Source organism: Onychomys torridus, chromosome 16, assembly GCF_903995425.1.
Source record: "Onychomys torridus chromosome 16, mOncTor1.1, whole genome shotgun sequence".
Classification (NCBI taxonomy): Eukaryota; Metazoa; Chordata; class Mammalia; order Rodentia; family Cricetidae; genus Onychomys; species Onychomys torridus.
In genome coordinates, this window is record NC_050458.1 from 32,186,173 (window position 1) to 32,204,552 (window position 18,380).

The following is an 18,380-nucleotide window of genomic DNA, read 5'->3' on the forward strand; positions in this document are numbered from 1 at the left end:
CAACAGATTTTCATAAATTAAATAATCCCTGCATCTCTGGGATGAAGCCTACTTGTTCATAGTGGATGATGTTTTTGATGTGTTCTTGGATTCAGTTTGCCAGTATTTTATTAAGTATTTTTACATCAATGCTCATGAGTGAAATTGGTCTGTAATTATTACTTTGTTTAGTCTTTGTGTGGTTGGGTATCAGAGTAACTGTAACCTCATAGAAAGAATTTGGCAATGTTTCTTTTGTTTCTATTTTGTGGAATAATTTGAAGAGTATTAGCATTAGCTCTTATTTGAAAGTATGATAGAATTCTGCTGTCTGCCCCTGGCCTTTTTTGGTTTGGAGACTTTTAATGACTGCTTCTATTTCCTTAGGGGTTACTGGTCGATTTAAATTGTTTATCTGATCTTGATTTAACTTTGGCAAGTGGTATCTATCAAGAAATTTGTCTTTTTTTTTTTAGATTTTACAATTTTCTGGAGAATAGGTTTTTGAAATATGACCTAATGATTCTGTAGATTTCTTCAGAATCTGTTGTTATGTCCCCCTTTTTGTTTTTAATTTTGTTCATCTGGGTATTTTTTTTCTCTGCCTTTTGATTAGTTTGGATAAGGGTTCATCTATCTTATTGATTTTGTCAAAAAGCCATGTCTTTGTATTGTTCTCTTTGTTTCTATTTTATTGATTTCATCCCCAAGTTTGATCTGCTCCTCTTGGGTATGTGTCTGCTTCACTTTGTTCTAGATCTTTTGGGTATGCTGTTAAGTCACTGGAATGGAATTCTCTAATTTCTTTATGCAGACACTAACTGCTATGAACTTTCCTCTTAACACTGATTTCACTGTGTCCTGTATGTTTGGGTACTTTGTGCATTATTGTCTTTGGATTCTAGGAAATCTTTAATTTCTTTATTTCTTCTATGACCCAGTAGTAACTTAGTAGAGAGTTGTTCAGTTTCTGTGAGTTTGTAGAGTTTCTGTTGTTGTTGAAATCTAACTTTAATCCATGGTGGTCTGACAGGATACGGGGAGTTATTTCAGTTTTCTTGTATCTGTTGAGACTTGCTTTGTGACTGAGTATGTAGTCAATTTTGGTGAATGTTCTATGAGGTGCTGAGAAGAAGGTATATTCTTTTGTGTTTGGGTGAAATGTTCTGTAGATATATTGGGTGCATTTGAGTCATAACATCTGTTAGTTCCCTAATTTCTGTCTCAATGATCTGTCCATGGGTGAGAATGGGGTATCGAAGTCTCCGACTATTAATGTGTGGGGTTTGATGTGTGTTTTAAGCTTTAGTAATGTTCCTTTTACAAATGTGGGTACCCTTGTATTAGGGGCAGGCCTAGATGTTCAGAATTGAGACACCATCCTGGTGAATTTTTCCTTTATTGTGTATAAAATGTCCTTCTCCATCTCTTTTGATCAATTTTGATTTGAAGTCTATTTTGTTAGATATTAGGTTAGCTACACCTGCTTGCATAATAGGTTCATTTGATTGGAAAATCTTTTTTCAACCCTTTACTCTGAGGTAATGTCTGTCTTTGATGTTAAAGCATGCTTCTTGTAGGCAGCAGAAGGATGGATACTGTTTGCATATCCATTCTGTTAGCCTGTGTCTTTTTATAGATGAATTGAGTCCATTGATATTAAAGACCACTAACTGTTCCTGTTATTATGCTATTCTAATAAGTCTGCCTTTATATGTTATTTGTCCTTTTCCCCTTACAGTTTTTAACATTCTTTCTTTGTTCTGTATATTTAGTGTTTTGATTATTATGTGACATGGGGACTTTCTTTTCTGATCCAATTTGTTTGGTGAGATCCTTAAACTTCTATAGGAGAAATTTTCTTCTTTGGTTTGTTAAATATATTTCTGGGTTTTTGAGCTGGAATTCTTCTCCTTCTTCTTATTCCTATTATTTTTAAGTTTGGTCTTTTCATGTTGACTCAAATTTCCTGGATGTTTGTGTTAAAAGTCTTTTAGATATAACATTTTCTTTAACCGATGAAACTTTGTTCTACTGTATCTTCAGCGCCTGAGGTTCTCTCTTCCATCTCTTGTATTCTGTTGATGCTGCTTGCATCTGTAGTTCCTATTCACTTACCAAGATTTTTCATTTCCAGAATTCCCTCAGTTTGTGTTTTCTTTATGGCTTCCATTTTGATTTTCATGGTCTTGAACAGTTTCCTTCACCTGTTTATTTAGTTTCTTTTTTCTTGACTTTCTTGGCATTCTTTAAGGGATTTGTTGATTTGCTCCAAGTTTTTGGCTGTCTTTTCCTTGATTTTTTTTAAAGGGAGTTTTTCATCTCCTCTTTAATAATCACTATCATCATGATAAAGTTGGTTTTACGGTCATTTTCTTGTGCTTTTGCTGTACTGGAATATTTAGGGCTTGGTGTAGAGGGGTGGCTGGGCTCTGGTGGTGACACAGTGCCCTGACTGTTGTTGTTTATGTTCTTACACTTACGTTTAAGCATCTGGATTTGCTGTGATTATAGGTCTAGGGTCCAATTTCTGGATTTGCCTTTTTGGTGGGTGTTTTCTTCCTTGGTTTCTGTTTCCTCTCTGGTCTTCTGGACCCTGTGATCTCTGGTTAAGTCGAAGGTCTCTAACCAGATTGAGGACTGGATATCTGAGGGCCTGGATGGCCTCTGGTCTGGCAAGGGTCTACTGCCTGAGTTTGGGACTGAAATTCTGACATTTCATGAACTGTGATCTGACTGTGGGTCCTCTGGGGTTCAGATGCTGGCATGGCTTCTGGGATAGGAGGCTTCTGCCTTGTTTTCAGGGAGTTGCCCTCGTCTCTAAGGTTCAGAATGCTGATCTGGCCTCTGGGGGTCAAGATTCTGGCCTGGCCTCTGATGGGATGGAAGGCTTCTGCCAGAAGTATGGGCCGGGATATGGCAACAAAGAGAGGAGGGGCAGTTGGGGTTATGTTGGGCAAGCATGAAGGGGCAGTCTTACCTGGGGTTCAGGATGCTGGCCTAGCCTCTGGGGAAAGAGGTGGCTTTTGTCAGAAGTGTGGGCCTGGACTTGGTGATCCTCTTTGCTGTTGAATTACACTCTTTTTCTGTGGATAATTAACTTGAAGTAAACTTGGGTATGTCAGGAAAATGAACTCAATTCAGATTGGTTCATAGCTCTGCAATCCTGTCACATGTGGTGAGTGACCTCATTTCTCAAAGTTGTATTATGGAACTGAATATTATATGATAGTTTCCTCCCCACTTCACCTTTCCTTGATTTCAGCACTTGACTCCCTCTTGGCCTGGGTAGGAGGTCATTTACTGTACCAAGGGGAACCTTACCAGTGGCTGTACCACTGATGAGAATAACACCCCTTCTCATTTTTTCTCATCTATTCCTTTCTGCTAAACCTACTATGAGCACTCCAATTTTGGTTCCTACTAACTTTTGTATGAAATGCGAAAATAATCTTCTATACCCAGTCATAACAAGGATATGTGAAAGGGAAACATGAGAAAAACTAGATAAATGACAGAAAGAACCCAGCATCTTGACATGCCACAAAGCAGGGAAGTGTTCGGAGACTATGAAGAGCCCATGAAGACATGGGAGTCTGTTTGGAAGGACTTCACTGACCATGCCTGAAACAATGTGAACACCAAATTTTAAAATAATGCAATAGCACAGTCTACTGAATTAACACAATGAATTAACACTTCCTTGAATAAAACAAGGGTCCATGTACCCAGAATGATATAAGAAATAATGAATGAATAAGTAAAGGAGAAGTTGAAGTTCTTGCTTAAAGGATAATGTCATCCAACAAATGGAGAATAATAGAATTGTAGAATCATTATTGACTATATTAAAACCATCACATAAAAGAATGATAAGGGACAGGATATTCACATAATGTCATATAATTCCTTCCCATCAATTGCTTATTAACCAAAAGATAAAATGTAGGAGTTGTAGAGTAGAGTGACAAATTAGGTACTGACTGTCCTTTGGTTCTTTTTGTGACATTTAGACATTCTCTAATGTTTTAATTTTCTGTACAACTTCTGTCTTTTCTGATATTTTCTTGTACTGTGATTGAATACTTATAGCTTAGCCTTTTCTGTTATAATCTGAGCTCCTTGGACATTGGGGAATTGTCTTAAACTTGCCTTAGTTAGGGTTTCTATTTCTGTGAAGAGACACCATGACCACTGCAACTCTTATAAAGGAAAACATTCAATGGGGTGGCTTCCATTTTCAGAGGTTTAGTCCACTATCATCATGGTGGGACATGGCAGTGTTCAGGCAGACAGGGTGCTGGAGAAGTAGCTGAGAGTCCTACATCTTGTAGGCAACAGGAAGTAAACTGAGATACTGGGTGTATCTTGAGTATATATGAGACCTCGAAGCTCACCTCCACAGTGGGACACCTCCCCCAACAAAGCCACACCTACTCCAACAAAACCACACCTCCCAATAGTGCCACTCCCTTTGGGAGCCATTTTCTTTCAAGCCACCACAATATGGCTTTGCCTACTACATGCAAGAAGCTCCTCAGCATAATATAAAAGGTTAAGAAATATTTGTGGGAGATGGTAATGGAGGAAGCAAGAGGGTCAAGGAGCAAAGAGAATGATGATGCTAGAGGAAAGGGACAATGGGTGATTGGGCAAGTTGGATGCCAGAGAAATTAGTTAGTCGGCAGGATGAAAATTAAGGAAAATAGAACGTTAAATATAATGGAGCAACTGAGGAAAGACAGCTGACAAAGCTGAGTGTAGATCAAATTTCCTTCAGTGCCACCAGATGACTATCACTGTGGGTTGTGATGCTATGGCCAGTAAGTATACCGCATAAAATATGTCAGCACATAAAGAAAACTAGCCACATGTTCAGTTTATGAAAGTGGAATCATGGCTGGGAGGTGGTTCAGTATATAAAATGTTTGTTGAATAAGCATGAGGATCTGAACATCCCCAGAACACACATGAAATATGGGCACAGCTGCACTCATCTGTGATCCTAGTACTAGAGGTAGGGTGAAAACAGGTAGATCCTTGGCTCTCACTAGCTAGACAGTCAGGTCTAATGGCAAGTCTACACAGTTCATTGGCAAACACCATCTCAAATAGAGAAGAGGAGAGGAGAGGGAAGCAGAAAAGAGGAGAGGAGGAGGAGAAGGGAGGGGAGGAGACAGCGGAGGGGTGGGGAGAGAAGAGGGAAGGGAGAGGGGAGGAGAGGAAGATGCCAGATGTTGGCCACCATACATGTACACATAGACAAACACTCCCACACATATATATGAGTATGCACACATACATACACACAACTTTTTAAAACTGGTTAACCAAACTCTATTGTATCTTTTCATTCCACTATTACCAAAAAACATTAAGAATTATGGTTATGAAATCTGTATCACAACATTGAGGAGCTAATGATCAAAGTGAAAAAAACTAAAATTTAACACTGTCCGTGTGCTGTGGCTGTGTCCAAGGACAGGTGGAAAAATGGCAAAATGATAATGGTAATGGTAGAAATGAAAGCAAACTATTCTTTATTACAAAAATTTGCAATGTGACTATATCTGATATTTTATATATAAATAGGAGAAAATTACAGAAAGCTAACACAGAGTTTCTGTGGTTTTCTCTGATATCCTACTACAAGAGGGCACAAGGATAACCAAAGTGTGCTATATACATATATTGAAATGCCACAGCAAAATTATTTTTTATAATTAACATAAGCTGAGGCGATAGCTCAAGTGTAGCAGGAATCTTAAAAGTTCTTATTAATAAAATCAAACTTGAGGCCAGTTATTGGGGTAAATGCTGGAAGATCAGAGAAACAGAACAAGCCACAGCTACCTCCCCTTGCCAGTTCCTCAGCTGATCCTGTTTCCTCAGACTGGAAGCCTCTGAGTCCTTATCCAAATGAATCTCAGCTGAACTACTTCTTGAAAGCCTGAATGCTTAACTAGCTCTGCTTCCTGGTTTTAACACCTTATATACTTTTCTGTTTTCTGCCCTCACTTCCTTGGATTAAGGGCTCATTTTCTTGGATTAAAGGTGTGTATCACCATGCCTGGCTGTTTCCAATGTGGCCTTGAACTCACAGAGATCCAGACAGATGTCTGCCTCTGGAATGCTAGGATTAAAGGCGTGAATGCCACCATTTTCTAGCCTCTGTATCTAGTGGCTGTTCTGTTCTCTGATGCCAGATAAGTTTATTAGGGTGCACAATATTTGGGGAACACAATACCACCACACTCAAGTGTATGAAGGACCTGTGTTTTTGGATCCCCAGAAACAACACTCAAAGCTTAGCATAGCCACAGATGTATTCCTGCAATCATAGTGCTATGGAGCTGAGACAGGAGGATTGCTTGATCTTATGGCCTGTTGGCCTAACTCAAAAAATTCCTGTCTCAACTGGGCTGTAGTGGCACACCCCTTTCATCCCATTAATCACTTTAATTTGGGAGGCAGAGGCAGGCTGATCTCAATGAGTTCAAGGCCACCCTGGTCTACAGATCGAGTTCCAGGACAGGCTCCAAGGCTACCCAGAGAAACCTTGTCTTGAAAAACCAAAACAATTTCCTGTCTCAATAAAGAGCTTTATATAAAAGAGGGTATTTTATGTCCTCCTACGACCTCCCTGCACACATGGGTCCACATACATGAACACAACCTACACAATGAAAGGATGCTTTATAGGCATATAATGTGCTTGCTGCATATATGAAAATGTCTTATTTAATCCCAACACCATGCCTATGTGAAAAAGATTATGATGATCACTATTTAAAGTCAGATTGCTAATGATGGCACTTGGCTCCATGATGTTGCCATCTTCACGTGTACTCGAGTCATTCCCAGGGGAGGTAGCATCTAGTTCCACTTACTCTCCCTGTACCTGGCTTGATCTCAGAGACTTCCAGCTGATAGACTGCTGCAATAATAAAGTTATGCATCTTTCAAAACTGGGTCAAAGGTTCACAGGGTCTCCCAGAGTACTAGGATGCTCACCAATGCATACAATGTACATATGAATAAAGTATGAAACAGTGCTTCCTAAGTATGCACAATTTTTACATTCCAGTCAAAATGCAGAAAAAATAACACATTAAAGCTTGCTCTTAGAACAATTACTCTAGGACACTCAGAAGCCAGATGAAAACACTATCTGAGTTCCAGCTGGTGCAGAAGTTAAAAAAGGAATCAACAACCATGTGCCCTGAAATTCTGACTTATAAATCTGTGAGAGCAAGATGGTCTATCAAGATATGAAGCTTTGCTTAGTTTGTTTCTTTACTGCACTGGGTAATTGGAATCCTAAAGTATATGAAGCAAAATATTAACAATGTTCTCATAGCTCCTGAATGGCTTAGTTGGAGCTTGAACTCAGATCTGCATTCCTGAAAAGCATTTCTGCGTGTGTGTGTGTGTGTGTGTGTGTGTGTGTGTGTGTGTGTGTGTGAGCTCCTTTACAAGTATCATCACCATCACCATCCTCATCATCATGTTAAAGTTCTCCAGCTAAAACTTTTATGCAACATATATTTGGGTCTATAAATAAAAGCATTTGTCACCACAAAGCTGGGAGTGGCCTAGGCTGGACTGAACTGGAAACCACAATGGTAGGAAAGGATACTCCCTTTCAAAAGTGTAATAAATTTGGTTTGTTTTATCTGTGATTGAGTTTTAAAACAAAGTTTCCATAATCTTGGTTGTTTTTTCAAGACAAGGTTTCTCCATGTAGTTTTGGTGCCTGTCCTGGATCTCACTCTGTAGATCAGGCTAGTCTCGAACTCACAGAGATCTACCTGGCTCTGCCTCCCGAGTGCTGGATTAAAGATGTGTGCCACCACCGCCGCCCAGCCTATAATTTTGGTTTAACAGTATATTTGTTTCTACATATTACATATGTGTGTATATACCTATATACGTATTAAATGGTATATTTGCATGATTAATATACATTAATTAATAATTGTGTATATTATGATTAACATGTATACAATTAATCATACCATTAAAAAGGTATGATAAAAATTGACTCACAGAATAAATGAGCTCTCACGTAAAGTTAACCTGGCTCTAGTTCATAAAGTAACGTGAGTTTTACAAGAGTGTCACTCTAACAGCCCCAACAGACTTTGATCCCAACACAATAATGACGAGTAATGGTGAGGGTCAGAGAGAGGAGGGCTCATCAATATGGCCATGTTGGAAGGGACAAATGAAAAGGCCCAGTGACTCCAAGTCTATCTTTGGGGTACTGACAGAGTTTTACATTTAAACAGAAAAAAAAAAAAAGTAGGACAAGGGCCAAGAGGCACATATGACTAAGTAGTCACAGTCACTGAGTGCCTTCACTGGTCATGTTAGGAGTTCCAGTCGCTAAGTCCTTGTGACCCAGATGGACAAGCTTCCCCTAGAGACTGTTTTCCTGTTCACTCAGACTCAACACTATCACATCCTATGGACAAGCTTTCCTAGTGCCATGGAACATAAAACGTCTGGCTTCTGAATGCACAGTTGTGCCGCTTGCGCAACAAGACAACTGTAAACTGAATTCCCCAGGAAAAGGCTACACTTATATTGATTGTGGCTGATTGATGGATTACAACTCTGTGACTGTGGGGAGCTGGAACAGTGTAGTCACAAAGTCTAATTGTCTTAGCTATATTTAGTCCCTTTAAAGCCATTTAGCACTCACCTCCTGTATCCCAATGTCCTTTCAACTACCAGGCAAAACCTTCAGATGGCATGAAATTAGCAGATCATGAGCTTCCTGCATCTCAAAAGCCATCAGACAAGCATCAAAACCTATGACAGTTTCCCCTGCTTTGCTGTAACCCACTGACCTGATGTCCCCACGAACACATTCCATAAGTGCCTTAATCTCCTGCTACCTATGAGGTAAGAGCTGTGTATTGTGTTGACACTTGGTATAACATTTACTTTGGGAGGCTCTGCAAAAACATTTAACGGTGTCTTTCTTTCATGTAAGAAAAGGCTGATTTCCAAGATTCCAACAAGATAAAAACTTCATGGTTTGGGGCTTTGCTACAGTTTTATGGATGAATGACTCAAGACCCTCTATATGTTCATAATAGTTTAAAAAAAAAAAAAAAACTTCACTTTGCCTATACTTGACCTGAATATAAAAAATTAAACCATGTTTTCCATGCTATAGATGAGCATGTTCCTAGGTGGCCAAACTTGACCAAGTCTCCTATGCCAAGGCAAATATTCTCTCATTTACCCTTTGCCTTCTATACTGAAAGAGGCCAGCTACTGACCCCAAGGGTCTGAGGTCACTGAACTCAAGAAGATGGCTGCCTCAGGTGGGAAGGCAGCTCAAACACTTAGTACCCTTCTAATCCCTCCAGGTTAGAGTGGAGGGTTCTGGAGGAGGGGGAGTGGGCACTTCATTCTACCCTGGTGAATCCTAAACATAGGAAAGAGAAGAGGGGAAAGAAAAATAGAGACACGTTTCTTTGCTTTCTCCTCCTCCTCTTCTTTGCCATCTAGGTAAAAGAGAGAGGGTATAAAGGCCCCCATTTCCTTTTAAAAATAAGATCGAGATCTTCTGTAGCAGGTGGACTGAATATATACATCCATCTTCCTCTTCTCTCACTTCTAGCCCTTCAAGTAAACCAAAAGTACATGCATGTCAGAAGAAAAGATAGCCCCACTCTCTTTATCATCCCTATACACACTCCTAATTTCGATATGCATGTCCTCAAACAACCCTGTACCCAGTCTCTCCCCCATTAGAGCTGGGAGGCATAATCCAGAAGGGAGCACCTGTCCAGATGGGCAAAAGGCTGAAGGCGCACTGACTGCATTTTGCAAAGTTCAAAACACGACAGCAGCGTTGTTGCCCTCTAGTGGTGAATGACCAGAACATCTGTTAAAAGGGAAGTTCCCAGTCCTGGAGCAATTTCTCAACAAAAACAGGCCCTGGATAACCCTAAAGAGTGAGGATTGTCATGAGCTTTCGGACATTAACATCAAAAATTTGTTACCATAAATGTACATACTGAGTAACTGTTGTCATTTTATTTGACCGCCAGTTAACAGTGATGGGGGTGTTGCATACAGCGAAACAGTCATGCCTACTCTTCTAAAACAGGAAGACACTGATGTGATCTGAACCTCAGCCCTGATAACACTGGATTTGGGGCTTTGATAATGGTAATGGCAATTTCTAGGTTTTGAGGATAAAAATTCAAAAGGGACAATGTATATTTATGTCTGTAGATACGTCACTGAAATACCCATTCTACCCGGGGAAGGCAAAGAGTCTAAACTGTGTCCTAAGTGAAATCCTCCCAATTTAGCTATTGACAGATGGAAGTGGGGTGGCAGAGCAGCTTGCCTGCCTCTGCTCCACGCCCCTCACTCTGCAGCAAAGCTGCCAGTCAACATGCTCCACCCACTCACAGGGAACACAGCCCTGAGATGCAGAAGAGAGGTTGGCTGGGGGAACTGAAGCTCACAACCATAAGCCCACTCCAGCTACTGGACACACCAGATCCTCTGTGACTACTGCAGGACACCGATTCACCACCTGAAGAAAACAGTACAGAATAGAAGAGGGTGGGCCATAAAGAGAAGACATTCAAAGAATGGAAGGAATTAAAGTCAGAATTATAACGTTCTCAACACACATATCAGATGATATTTCACCCATCAAATAGCAGCAATAGGAAAACAGCAATCCATACAGAAATGAGTGAGGAGGGTGAGAATTGTGGCCAAATCAAAGGGTTAATTGCAAGTGAAATGAATTCTAGAATGAGAAAGAATTAACATAGCATAATTTATTCTGGGATTTAAATCTGGTGAGATGTCTCAGACTGCAGAATAAAAAGACAAACTAGTTTAAATTAGACATGCAGCTTAAGAGGCATGGAATGTCAGCTGACTACAACTAAATCCAATTAAAAGACTAGAGGTCATGAGAAAGAGAGCTGGTTAGAGAGAGAGAAAGGAAGGACATCAGAAAATAATCTAGAGGAGAAAGAAAAAGGAGCAAGGGAGAAAGGAAAAATGTTAAGAACTCTTTATCTGGAAAACTACCCTTCAAAATATTTTTTTACAAGTAAACAAAAACTGAGATTTTTGTCAACAGAAGATCTAGCACACAGAAAGAAAGAAAAAAACATTAAATGGGGTCATTTGGGTTGAAATGGCGACACTGGAGAGTAGTTCCAATTCATATGAAAATGTCAGAGCCAGCCAGTCAGCTGTTGTGGATGAAGCTTTTGCAGGCACAGTGGTAAACTCCAACAAGCCACTGGCTGGGGTACTAGATGCTCTGACCCAGGATGCCTTCCACAGGGACCTGGTATCCTGGAAGAGCAACTTCCATTCTTGCCTCCAAAGTGAAGAGAGCTACCCCTTCTGGTGAAGGGGGAGGGGGGAGTTGAGTCCACCACATCTGCAGAGAGGATTTCAATCTGCTGGAGGCAATGACTGCTAAATGCAAGGAACAAGATGGAATCACATCCGACTAAGATGATGTCTTTCCAAATTCTGAAGGAGCCATGGACAAAAGGCTAAGGGAGCTTCATGATCCAGATGAGCTGAGACACTGGACTATGGGAGGCCTTAGCTGGGGAGATGATCCCAAGTGTCATTCAGGAAACTCAGCCCAAACACACAGCCTATGACCATAACAGGGTTGGCAGTTGAGAAGCATGGTCAGGGCAAACAAAGCAGTTGTGGACCAGCAGTGTGGGCCAGTATTGTGGGTCAGCATTGTCTACCAGGAATATGTGCTAGCAGTGTGGCCCAGCAGTAGATGTTATAGAAAGTGAACGGGAGCTTGCAGGGGTGGTGCACATGCCTTTAATCCCAGAACTCTGGAGGCAGAGCCAGGTGGATCTCTGTAAATTTGAGGCCAGCCTGGTCTACAGAGTGAGATCCAGGACAGGCACCAAAACTACACAGAGAAACCCTGTCTCAGAAAAAGAAAAGAAAAAAAGAAAGTAAACAGGGGCCACACAAAGGAATTTCACACACACATCCCACCACCACCGCCTATCAAGGAAGCAAGGACCCAAAAGTCTAGGTTTGGGATTTGAGAGGTCAAAGTCAATGATGTCCTGAAAAAGTGTTCAGAGGTAGGAAATATATCTGCAGTGATGCTTGCAGCCCAGCTGGAGATGGTGCAGAAAAGAGGTGAATTCATTAAAACAGGTGTTCATGATAGTGGTCTGTCCCTCAAGCTGTCATCAGCAGGTGAGGTGGGAGGGAGCACATGTGTAGTAAATGCTAAATGATATGAAGTTTCTTTTTCCATGGTGAAAATGTTCTAGGAAATAGAAGTGTACCAAAAACTGATGAATTGTGCATTCACACTGGTGAATTCTATGGTATGTAATTTATATTTCAGTTTTAAGGAGTGATCCAAGTATTTCAACCATGATACATTTTGACAAAACAGTATCTTTTGATTCAGTTTACATGGTAAACTTGAGATGGATTATAGATGATAAGTGTGAAAGATTAAGTCATTGAAGGTAGAAACTTAACACAAAATAGACTGTATTTAGAAACTATAAAAGAGATTGTTAGCTTAGTATATTATAGTATAAAACTTCTGCATACCAGTTATCATTCATAACTTAAATGCATTGAAAAGTGGTATATAAAAGGAAAATATCTGTACCATATGACAATGGTTTAAGATCCAGAATATATGAGTATACTTTCCAAAATAGCAAATCAATCAAAAAATGGGCTAAAAGACAGGAAACATCTTAGAATTCACCTAAGAAGAAATATCAACATCCTATAAGTGTCTGAATACCCTAGCCAAGATCAATACCAATAAAGAATCTGAAATCAAACAGTGACAAACAGTGCGATGTTCCCAAGTGTATTCCAGTGTGCGGGAGCTTTCATGAAGACATACAGAAAGGACACTCATGTGGCCCAGCAGGTGCCAAGAGAGCTGATGCAATCCTTCAGAAGAAAAATTTGGCAGTGTATTTCAAAATCTGCATATTTAAGCTCAGGAATTTCAAGTCTAAATTAACCCGGGGGATGGGGGAGAGGGGACTGCACAAAGAGTGGCTGGAGAAGGGTGTGTCCTGCCGCCAGCTTATTTTAGCAAAACACAGGAACCCTCAGATGCCCATCTGCAGACAAATGCTGACTAACCCCCTCAATATTGATGGCACTGCACAGTCTCCAGTCCCTTTGCTTGAATATCAAGACATCAAGGTAGTTTCCAGGACCAGAAAGACATAGCTCAGCACCTGCTGCCAAACCCAAGTTAGAGTCCCCAGAACCCACAATGTGGAGGGAGAAAACCCACTCCCACAGGCTGGTCTTTGACATTTATATGCTCACACACACACACACAGAGAGAGAGAGAGAGAGAGAGAGAGAGAGAGAGACAGACAGACAGACAGACAGACAGACAGAGACAGAGAGAGACAGAGAGATGCATGCACACCACAAACTTTGACATCTATATGCTCACACAGAGAGAGAGAGAGACAGAGACAGAGACAGAGACAGAGAGAGACAGAGAGATGCATGCACACCACAAAAAGATGTTAAGCATGATATGTGCAATATGATTTCATAGGAAACAAAACAAGAGAGAATCCAGTCACATATTCCAGGATGTCAACTACAGCCACCTCTGGTAAGGAGACCAAGCTAGGAAGGGGTTAAAATACATTTATGGCTCTGGATTTACATATCACTTTATTGTTTGAATTTTCATAAGAACTGAGATGAGCAAGATTTATGTAAATATAATTTTAAAATCTACCTTTTGTATCGCCAATTATGTGTAAAGCTACTTTCAACAAAACAGGATAAATTTACCTTCCAAATTTTCAATTCTTTCAATGTTGTTTAATGCTAAGTTCAAGTATTCAAGTTTCTTGAGTTTGCCAACATTTTCTGAAATAGAAATAATATAATTAATTAGCCTTTAGAGAGAAGACTATTTCATAACTTAGCATGAAAACGATACAGAGAAACAAAGGGTAACATGTGGCTAGCAGCTTTTCAGAGCTTTACTCTCTTAGTCAGGGGTTTATATTACTGTGCTGAATCACCATGACCAAGAACAACTTGGGGAGGAAAGGGTTTGTTTCCTCTTATGCTTCCAGGTAACAGTCCAACATTGAAGGAAATCGGGGCAGAAATTCAAGGCATGAAACTGGGGGCAGGAGCTGAAGAAAAAGCCATGAAAGAGTGCTACTTACTGGGTTGTCGTCATGGCTGGCTTTGCATGCTGTCTTATACCATCCAGGACCACCAGCCCAGGGGTGGCACCACTCACAGTGATGTAGGCCCTCCAACATGAATCATCAACCAAGAAAACACACCAGTCTTGCCCACAGGCCAATCAGGTGGGGAAATTTTCTCAGTTGAGGTTCTCTCTTCCCAAATGACTCTAGCTTGTTTCAAGTTGACATAAACTAGACAACACACCTATACAACAGCCACCAGGTTACTTGAAAAGTTTTCATCTCTTCCTCCCTTCTTAAGATTACCAATGTTTGCTCATGTCTGTACCCATCTCCGACTCCACTGGGCTATATTTAAGAAAGCTGGCCAGTGTATAGTACTCAGTATCTCCTGCTGTTTGAAGGCAAAAGAACTTAGGGTTAAACTGACCAGCCCTCAGCATCTCCTGACAGCCGTGTGCTGTAGAAAAGGATGCACATCACAAGTATTCACAGTCAGTTAGGCAAAAACTTAATGTTCCCTGCTTCAGGACTCCCTGTCTCTTTTACTACAAGATGGTAACAAGGAGAGAACTCTTATTCCTTTAGTTCTCAAGCTTGGTCATGAGGAATCCACCTGCAAATAAAGTCTACCCTGTGGTGGGGGAACAGAGAAAAGGGATCCACTGCTCTATCTGGACCTATGGTTGGACAGAAAAGAAAAAGTTTCCTTTATTGTTAAGCCCTGGGAAATAGGGTTTCCTTTACTTTTAGCCAAAATTAACCTGACATGGGATTATCTTTTTAAGTAAATCTGGAAAGTCATTCAGACAAAATAAATATGAGCTAGTCAAGGAATTGCTATTGAGTAAGTGTCTCTAAAAATAGTTTATAATCATTGTGGATTTCTGGGGAGGACATGGGAATGGAGGGGAGGGGCTGGGGGGAAGGTGGGGGTGGGGACGGGAGTGGGGAGGACAGGGGACCCTTGGCTGATGTATAAAATTAAAACACATAATAATAAAAAGAAAAAAATACTGTTTTGTATCTGTCATATTATATCCTAGGCTTATCACCTATATTACATTTTAAAAGCCACTTAATTACATTTATGTATTTTGTGCATATGTATAGGTATGGGTGAATGTGTGATAGGATGTGTGCGCACATCAAAAGACAACTTGTGGGAGCTGGTTCTCTTCGGCCACCATGTGTGTCCTGGAGTGTGAACCCGGATCACCAGGCTTGGAGGCAAGCATCTCACCTACTGAGTCATCTCACCAGCTAGATGTATTTTTATTGGATTCTAACAAAAACTACATGAAGTAAAAATTACTGCCATCTCCTCTTTTCAGATGAAAATGCCAATGTGGAGAGAATTAACTCACATGTCCAAGAGTAATGATAGAGCCCAAAGAATCTGATTCCAGAGCTGTGCACTAAATCATTAGATTTCCTTTAAAAGAACAGTTCTTTAAGATGAAAAGAAAGATGACATCCCTGGGAAGACATTCGAATTTTGGGCAGCCTTGTCTAAGTAATGCTGCTCTCCCAGATCCTCGGAGATGTTATGAATAGCAAACATGACTTACTATTGTCACACTAAGCACTATTCAGAGTTCATTTAAACTTAAATCATGTATATAGCCTCATAGATCTAAGAACAACATTAGTTCTCAGGACCTCAAGTCCACTCATTTTTAAAATGAGAATCTGAAGATGATTTAAGCTTCTCTCAGGAATTAAATTTCTGAGTAGTACTAATGTTTACAAAAGGGTCTCTAGCAACATCTGAGCACTCAGTAGTCAACATATTTAGAGGTTTCGGTGTGCCAAGAATCATGAAAGTCAGAGTGTCTGTCTACATCCTGGACAGAAATGCTCATTCATGTTCAAATTGCCACCCCACAGTGGGATACCTGCTTTACAAAGAGCTCTCCTTACTGCACTTATTATTTGTGTGGCCTCAGACGCTTGAGTCGCCCAGTGGAAATCAACACAAGAGTCCTACAAGAAGATTTACATCCCGAGAGACGGGCAATCAAACTGGCCAGGAGAAAGATGAAGACTGTAAGTAAAACTACATAGCCCCTCTCCAGCAGCCTGAAGGGAGTTGGACAGCTCTAAGCCCAAGCCACTGTGGGGGCTTTTGTCACCAACTGCCACAAACAGGCCTACAGACGTCTGGTTAACCAAATCCCTTCACCCTTGACAGAAGCTTGTCCACCACCCCACCCCCATCCTTACAAGGCCCACAGGGGATCTGTTGGGAGAGCTGATCACTGGTGGCTACCCCCATAGGCTCTGCACTTTGGTGGAACCCCAGATGGTCCTTGGCTCACACTTGCTTCATGGCTGAGCAGAGCCTTCCTCCCACAGTCCATCTGTCCCACCCAGTGAGCCAGGGAGCTCTAGGAAAGGTGGTTGCTTTGCAAACTTCCACCTCAATGGTAGGACAGCATGTGTGGATCCTAGAGAAGTACTTTTACTTGCTAAATACATGCCTAAATGCCTATGGGTGGAGCAGCATTGAAAATCCCATTATTAGAATTTAAAAGTGTTTAATTTAAGAATACTTCGGAAGCAAAAATTTAAGCTTTCTCACAGCTCTGAAAAGGCCTGAAATACTATGCTACTAATTAGTAATTGTGATGGACCCAGCTGTGGAGATTAGAATTTCGGGAACTCTGTGAAATCTGTACAATTAGCATCGTTCAAAGCGCCCGTGAATAAAAGCTGGTGGTTTTCTCTGACCGCCTTTCTAATTGAACAGTGTGCCAGAGTTTCCAGTTCCTGGTAAAGCAAAGGATGCCAAGAATATTTATCTGAAGAAATATATAGTTTTACTAAATCTTCCAAAATGATGCAAATCTGGGCTTTTTATAATCCTCGAGCCAATTTTCAATTACCCAGAGAATCAGCAGCACCCATGCTACCAGGGTTTCTCAGACTCGGTAATGTTAACATTTTGAGCTGGATAACTCTTGTCCTGTGCAGTGGTGCCCCTGGCCTCTTCCGAGTAGGGCCACCTTACACACCTCCAGCACACACACACACACACACACACACACACACACACACACACACACATCATAACCAAGATAATCCCAGCCATAGCTAAATGCTCCCTGTTGAGAGCCACTGCACATCCCTGAAAAGTTAACTGTAACCTCAAAGCTGACCCATATACTCCAGCAGTGGCACCCTATCTATCTCAACTCACTCCATCTATTCCTCCAATTCTATTCATTTCTCCCTCCTACCTCTGGCTTCCATAGGCTAGCCGAGACAACCTGGGCTAAGTAATGACATTAGTAGCTTGGCAGCTTTCACCCACTAAAGTCTTATTTCACTATAAGCACAATAGTCCCTACATCACCCCATCCATCCCGTACCCCGCATTACAAGAGGTGGTCTTAACAGTGTTTTATGAATAACCTAACTAGGTCTTGGTCAGCTTAACTAATTTGTTTATTTTCACACAGCTCACAAATAAGTGACAGAGGAAGGGTTCACAGACAAGTCTACCTGAGACCAGAGCCCATGCATGCTTTTACCATTAACGCAGAGTTGCTTTAATAAGAAATGGGTCTTCATGTGTCCTGCGTGGCAGGACTCCTTTTAATGGCTCTGTAGACCACCCTTGAATTTGTCCCTTAATTCATTGTTAAGGCAAGGAAGGATGCAGAAGACAGAGAAAGACCAATTTATCCAAGAGGTAATTTGGGAGAAGAAACCTGGGCATGCTAAGTCTCTCCTTCCTCCCTCCTTCCCTCCTTCCCTCCTTCCCTTCTTCCCTCCCTCTCTCCCTTCTAGAATGTCCCTGCCAGAGAACACATAACCCAGTTCCCTCCTGCTAAAAGCATGAGCCTACTTGGTTGGGAGAAACTTGTGGATGCTCAGCTTGGCCTATTCCAAACTAAAACCACCTTAATATACCAAACTGGTCACAATACCTTGTACTTGACAATATGGCATAACTGGCTAATGTAATGTGTGGTAATCTGACAAAGACATTTAAAAACATATACTTATTTTTCAGAGCAAATTTATGTTCACAGAAAAAACTTAGTAAAATTTACAGCTCTCATATACCCCATTCTTTCCCTACCCAACCCCAAATTACTGGCCCCAATACTTTATTTATATCCTATACCAGAGTGTAGACTCATTACAATTGGTATGCCTACTTTGACATATCATGAC

The 18,380-nt window shown here is 40.9% G+C and overlaps 1 protein-coding gene across 4 annotated transcripts in view; it reads right to left on the reverse strand.

Moving 5' to 3' along the window:
* The window catches only part of Lrrc6 (leucine rich repeat containing 6), a 109,215-nt gene that overhangs the window by 78,254 nt on the left and 12,581 nt on the right, over nt 1-18,380 (reverse strand). For 3 of the 4 annotated variants that reach the window (XM_036208432.1, XM_036208434.1, XM_036208433.1), the window contains exon 3: nt 13,825-13,902. The exons of the other annotated variant lie outside the window; for it this stretch is intronic. In XM_036208432.1, the coding sequence (XP_036064325.1) occupies nt 13,825-13,902 (78 nt within the window). The remainder of the gene's footprint in view (nt 1-13,824; nt 13,903-18,380) is intronic. 4 annotated transcript variants of the gene reach the window in all.